Below are 6,859 nucleotides of genomic sequence, written 5' to 3'. Positions count from 1 at the left end.
ATCATACAACAAGATGGAATATATGAATAAAATCCAAGAGACGTTAGAGAATGGTAACACACCTTGAAGTCAAAAACATGTAGAACATTAGCCATGGTAACCATATCTGTGATGTTTCCCATAAATGACTTTGATATCAACTTGTTGCTACACAGAGTTCTGGGCTGTTCTCATAGTGTTTTCCTATTTGATTCCAGATTCGGAACACACTGCACTAACCTCCTGGTCATAATGTACACAAGCCATCATCCCATGAAATTTGCAACACAGTTCCCTTCCTAAGCATCTTCCCGAGGCAAGAGAGTTAACTGACTATACTGTCCAGTTTCCACCCTTGCCGAACTTGGCGGGAATTCCTGGGCTCGATCGTAGCGCCACCAGTGGCTATTACGACCATTCTATTTTATGCCTCTCCTATGGACCAATCAGATTCCACCTCTCGTATAACATGCATTTGTTTCAAACAAAATGGTGGCACCCAGTCAAGACGATCTGATCGACCACCAAGATCTATTTTGTGGTAAAACGATTCTTACTTTGCGAAGTACATCAAATCATCTGAGCACCTTGATTAAAAACATGAAAAGATTTGGAAAATATCTGTTGACAACGAGTTGGCGATGCACATGGTTTGCAAATCCTGCAATCAACCGAACTCTGCATGACAGTTTACGAACCGGATTTCGATTTCGGTGCGCGATTTTGATTGGACTAAGCATAGACTCGTTAGCCCAGCCAAAATGTAACTCCATAATCCCAGCCTAGTTCAGCAAGGGTGGAAACTGGACTTTTATAATCAGTAAACGCTCTTGCCTCGGGAAGATGCTTCCTAAGACACTTTCCTTGAAATGTGTGTACTCATATTTTTTACTTCCTGTGTACTCATCGGTTTGGAATAATTGAGAGGGTACAGATTTATTAATGCCATCGCTGATCCAACTGGCGGATAAAAATCTTTATGAGTCCGGTTTCAAAGTTAGGTAAATATTTGTTGTTAGATTACGACACATGCACTTGGCTGAAGCATATACAGTATGATGCAGATTTACATTGGGAACCTATTTGGAAAACACTATGGAACAGCCTGAAGCTCTGTGTACTGACAAGTCAAAATCCAAATCTTCAATAGGGAGCAGCAGGGAGATATGGTTACCGCAGCTAGGTGGACAGCACATCAGCTACTCTGACAGTTGAACTGTTGTACATTTGGCAGCTGGAACTGTTTTAGATATTTTTGTTGATGGCATATATATTACTATACAAATGTACTATTGATAGTTGAACCGCTGTTGCACATTTGACAGTTAAACCGCTGTTGCACATTTGACAGTTAAACAGCAATTGTACATATGACAGTTAAACAGCCATTGTACATTTGACAGTTAAACCGCTGTTGCACATTTCACAGTTAAACCGCTGTTGTACATTTGACAGTTAAACCGCTGTTGTACATTTGACATTTAAACCGCTGTTGTACATTTGACAGTTAAACCGCTGTTGTACATTTCACAGTTAAACCACTGTTGTACATTTGACATTTAAACCGCTGTTGTACATTTGACAGTTAAACCGCTGTTGTACATTTGACAGTTAAACCGCTGTTGTACATTTGAAAGTTAAACCACTGTTGCACATTCGACAGTTAAACAGCTGTTGCACATTTCGCGGTTAAACCACAGCTGCACATTTGACAGTTAAACCGCTGTTGCACATTTGACAGTTTAAACGCTGTTGCACATTTGATAGTTAAACAGCTGTTGCACATTTGACAGTTAAACAGCTGTTGCACATTTCTCAGTTAAACCACAGCTGCACATTTGACAGTTAAACCGCTGTTGCACATTTGACAGTTAAACCGCTGTTGTACATTTGACAGAGTAACAGCTGTTGCACATTTCACAGTTAAACCGCTGTTGCACATTTAACAGTTAAACAGCCATTGTACATTTGACAGTTAAACTGCTGTTGCACATTTGACAGTTAAACAGCCATTGTACATTTCACAGTTAAACAGCTGTTGCACATTTGACAGTTAAACCGCTGTTGCACATTTCACAGTTAAACCGCTGTTGCACATTTGACAGTTAAACCACTGTTGCACATTTGACAGTTAAACAGCTGTTGCACATTTCACAGTTAAACCACTGTTGCACATTTCACAGTTAAACCGCTGTTGCACATTTCAGAGTTAAACCGCTGTTGCACATTTCACAGTTAAACCGCTGTTGCACATTTGACAGTTAAACCGCTGTTGCACATTTCAGAGTTAAACCGCTGTTGCACATTTCACAGTTAAACCGCTGTTGCACATTTGACAGTTAAACTGCTGTTGCACATTTGACAGTTAAACAGCTGTTGCACATTTGACAGTTAAACAGCAATTGTACATATGACAGTTAAACAGCCATTGTACATTTGACAGTTAAACCGCTGTCGCACATTTGACAGTTAAACAGCTGTTGCACATTTCACAGTTAAACCGCTGTTGCACATTTAACAGAGGAACAGCTGTTGCACAATTCACAGTTAAACCGCTGTTACACATTTCACAGGTGAAGCGATGCTATACTGATCTAGGTGAACTGCCGTCGCATTAGTGAAAGTTCAACTGCCCTCGTACTGATAACAGTTGAACTGCTATATCTTCATGACCACAGAAGGAACTGGCAAGATCTTAATGGCAAGGGGTGACCAGCTGAGCTAAGCCTGGGCAACAGGGCAGGATGTGGTACAGTTTAACTGTGACCAGGGATCGTCAAGCTAACACAAGTAACCTGAAAGGTTGATTGGAACACATTTGGTGTCAGTAGCTACTAAAAAAACTGCTGCCAAGATACCCAGGGCTGGATGTAGATGCACATGGTCAACTTGTTGTCATGGCAACACAGGACTATGTAGTCTTTGCCGCTGCTTCACGCAGGGATCGCGCTTCCAGCTTGTCTTCGAGATAGTTGTCCACAAATACTGTGGCAGATTCTGGTGTGATGGGTTCGGAGCAGACGTAGACTTGCTGGTTTGGTAGGTCAAGGATGACAAGAAGAGGACTTTGGTCATCAAGGTGGGCAAAGTCTCGCACTTGGTCACAGAACTCGTCCTGAAACACAGGCAACGCAGTTAGCAACATGTCAAACAGTAGCTCACAGGATGGACAGTAGATCACAGGATGGACAGTAGATCACAGGATGGACAGTCGATCACAGGATAAATATTATCTCAGGATCCACATGGAAAAACAACCCTCACGATATCGACATATATCTCATATCCTGATCTGATATAACATTCAAAAATAAGCTACAGATCATATATTTTACGGCCTGCTGTGGTATAACACACTACAAGTTATGAGCATAATGCAAAAAAAGAAACATGGAAACATCAAACATGAAATACCGTATTTGACGCCCAGGGCGCTCTCAAAATTAGAAATAGGGGGCTCTTATTAGAATAGTATTTTGGTGAGAGAAAAACCAGAATAGAAAGATAAATTTCGGGGTTTATGCTGACAGCCTGAAATGTTTATATACGACAGATATATTTTTCCAGAATTTAATTGACCATAATTAAGGGTGCATATAACACACAAGTGCGTATTATACACGAATAAATAAGTCTTATGTACATTGATCAATCGGAAGGGGTGCGAATTGGGATTGTTAACTAGCCAATATATTAACAAATATTTCCGTGGGCGCTTATTAGAGCGGGGCGCTTATTACGTCGAAGATGGTACTTATACTTATATTTTCCCAGGCAATGGTATTTGCTATTTAGTGGAAGTCTCAAGATCCTGACCACAAAAGCTGGTATGTATATCAAGTGCAAACTGCCTGGTCCTTGTTCTAAATAGTCATAGACACCCAGTCAAATCTGATTACTACTCTGCTATCTGACGGGGATCTTCAGCCATGTCAGTAGGATGGTGTTACTAGGAGAAGATCACCGAGAGAAGTGGCTATCATTGGATACACTGGGGTTTTCTATTTGTTTTTAATGGAATTAGAAAAAATATGAAAGACAGAAAATTCCCAAAATATTAAAGTAAGCAGTTGACCATCTGATTAATAAGTGAGGAAATAGAAATGGTTCATAAATGGTGCACTGATTGGAATTTGTTGTCATGGAAACTTGAATAAATGAAACTTTCCAAATTTCCTAAATAGCAAAAAGCACCAGCTCATGGCTAGACTGATATCTGTGCTAAGTTTGATCAAGATATACTGAGTTGTTTTTCGGAAACAAATCGTGACAGCAGATGGAAGAACGGACAGACAGTTGTCACTTCATTGTGGGGCATAACATGCATTCATTGAAAAGGTGTATTGCAAAGTATGTTTATCAATGTCACGAAAAACAATTAAACATTAAATGCTTGGATTGGATTGAAGATGAGTTAGTGATTGAGTGAGTGAGTATGGCTTTACACCGCTTTTAGCAATATTACAGCAATATCAAGGCGGGGACACCAGAAATGGGCTTCACACCTTTTACCCATGTCAGGAATCGAAACTCGGGTCTTCGGCGTGACGAGCAAACTCTTTAACCACTAGGCTACCCCACAGCCCAACAACAACAAAAATTTATAAGGTACTTTATTTTCTGGTCCACAGGGACTGGCAGTCACATGACTTACCAGTCCAAGCCTAATTTGACCTGTAAAAAACTGGTACTTACCGGTAAACGGGAACGCTTTAACCACTAGGCTACCTGACCACCCCAGATTAGTTAGTAATGAACAGAGATTATTATACAAGACAAGTGTGTCACACTGTTTTTATGAAACGAGTATCAGAATTCTTTTATTTCCCCAAGCGAGAACAAGAATAATACATGAATTCTTACATGAGTTCCGTAAAATCAGTATGACACACGTGCGAGTGTAACAATTTCATTATGACCCATTATTTCTTAATCCTTTTGTGCTCCCCTTTAAAAAATGCACTGATCACCACCGCTGTCCAAGAAAAAAAACAATTTGTCGAATGACGTCAACAATCTTCAGTTATGATGTTGTTTCTTGGGTTACATCACAATAAGATTTAAATGATGTCAACAATGCCGTCTGAATGACGGAAACAACAACCTGGTGTGCAAGAAGTGATATTTACACACTGTATATGCTTCAGCCAAGTGCATGTGCACATATGATTTTTATGAACTCGGTTACGTCGAACCCTATGGGTAATAAATGTCGATTCATCCCAGTTCTCTCACCGAACTTCTCATGTAACTGCTCAACTAATACCCACAAACTGATTGATAAGGGACATCTAGACTATGACTCACGTCTATACCCACAAACTGATTGATAAGGGACATCTAGACTACGACTCACGTCTATACCCACAAACTGATTGATAAGGGACATCTAGACTACGACTCACGTCTATACCCACAAACTGATTGATAAGGGACATCTAGACTATGACTCACGTCTATACCCACAAACTGATTGATAAGGGACATCTAGACTACGACTCACGTCTATACCCACAAACTGATTGATAAGGGACATCTAGACTACGACTCACGTCTATACCCACAAACTGATTGATAAGGGACATCTAGACTACGACTCACGTCTATACCCACAAACTGATTGATAAGGGACATCTAGACTACGACTCACGTCTATACCCACACACTGATTGATAAGGGACATCTAGACTACGACTCACGTCTATACTCACAAACTGATTGATAAGGGACATCTAGACTACGACTCACGTCTATACCCACAAACTGATTGATGAGGGACATCTAGACTATGACTCTTGTCTATACCCACAAACTGATTGATAAGGGACATCTAGACTACGACTCACGTCTATACCCACAAACTGATTGATAAGGGACATCTAGACTATGACTCACATCTATACCCACAAACTGATTGATAAGGGACATCTAGACTATGACTCACGTCTATACCCACAAACTGATTGATAAGGGACATCTAGACTACGACTCACGTCTATACCCACAAACTGATTGATAAGGGACATCTAGACTACGACTCACATCTATACCCACACACTGATTGATAAGGGACATCTAGAGTACGACTCACGTCTATACCCACAAACTGATTGATAAGGGACATCTAGACTACGACTCACGTCTCCTCCATAGAAGAAGAATATCTCCTGGTCCTCCCCCTTCTGGTTTTCCCGCGTCGCCACGTCAGACAGCACCTCCTGCGCCCGCTCGATCTCCTCCGGCTCACCCTCTATAACACAGCATCACAATGGAGTCAATGTAGATGCACCCCCAATCTCATTAAAATCAGATCTTAGTTCTCGCTACCGCTAAACAAAGATCTGAGGACATCCCATTACGGGTCACGTCAGACCGATAGAATTGAATAGAATTATTGACCGACCAATAGAATGACCAATCAGAAGGCAGCTTTCTCGTGCTTTACGGCACTAATTTCAAATTGGCGACTACGCTTCGAAACATAATTTGACAAATTCATGATTACAAATTTGAAACCTGAACAAAAGAATATTCTGGAATGGCTAATGGTGGTCTAGATTGTATGGATTCAGTCGTTAAACCCGTAACTATCGTTCGGAGTTAAAGTTTTCGAGGTTGCATGATTAGAAATCACATTCTGAACTGTCACTTTCATAATCTGGTAAGCCATGCTCTGATTGGTCGGATGAAAGTTCGTTCTGATGTGACCCTTAATGGGATGTCCTCAGATCTTTCTTTAGCGGTAGCGAGAACTGAGGTCTGATTTTACTGAGATTGATGCACCCCTTGCGAAACACATATATATGTACACAATCCAGCTGTAGGTAATACCTGGAGTCGCTTCATGACAAGGGATAGACCATCACATATTCTTGGAGGG

The 6,859-nt window shown here is 40.8% G+C and overlaps 1 protein-coding gene across 1 annotated transcript in view; it reads right to left on the bottom strand.

The window, feature by feature from the left end:
- Positions 1 to 2,432: 2,432 nt before the first annotated feature.
- The window catches only part of LOC139472319 (nucleoredoxin-like), a 42,398-nt gene continuing 37,971 nt past the window's right edge, over positions 2,433 to 6,859 (bottom strand). Inside the window, exons 6-7 of the mRNA XM_071254763.1 lie at positions 6,120 to 6,229; positions 2,433 to 3,094 (exon numbers count right to left, since the gene is read on the bottom strand). Of these exons, the coding sequence (XP_071110864.1) occupies positions 2,891 to 3,094; positions 6,120 to 6,229 (314 nt within the window). The 3' untranslated portion in view covers positions 2,433 to 2,890. The remainder of the gene's footprint in view (positions 3,095 to 6,119; positions 6,230 to 6,859) is intronic.

The sequence above is a fragment of the Haliotis cracherodii genome, unplaced genomic scaffold (assembly GCF_022045235.1).
Source record: "Haliotis cracherodii isolate W230 unplaced genomic scaffold, xgHalCrac1.p SCAF_24, whole genome shotgun sequence".
NCBI classification, from domain to species: Eukaryota; Metazoa; Mollusca; class Gastropoda; order Lepetellida; family Haliotidae; genus Haliotis; species Haliotis cracherodii.
Note: the sequence above shows the minus strand (reverse complement) of the source record. Positions and strands in the feature narration are given on the sequence as shown.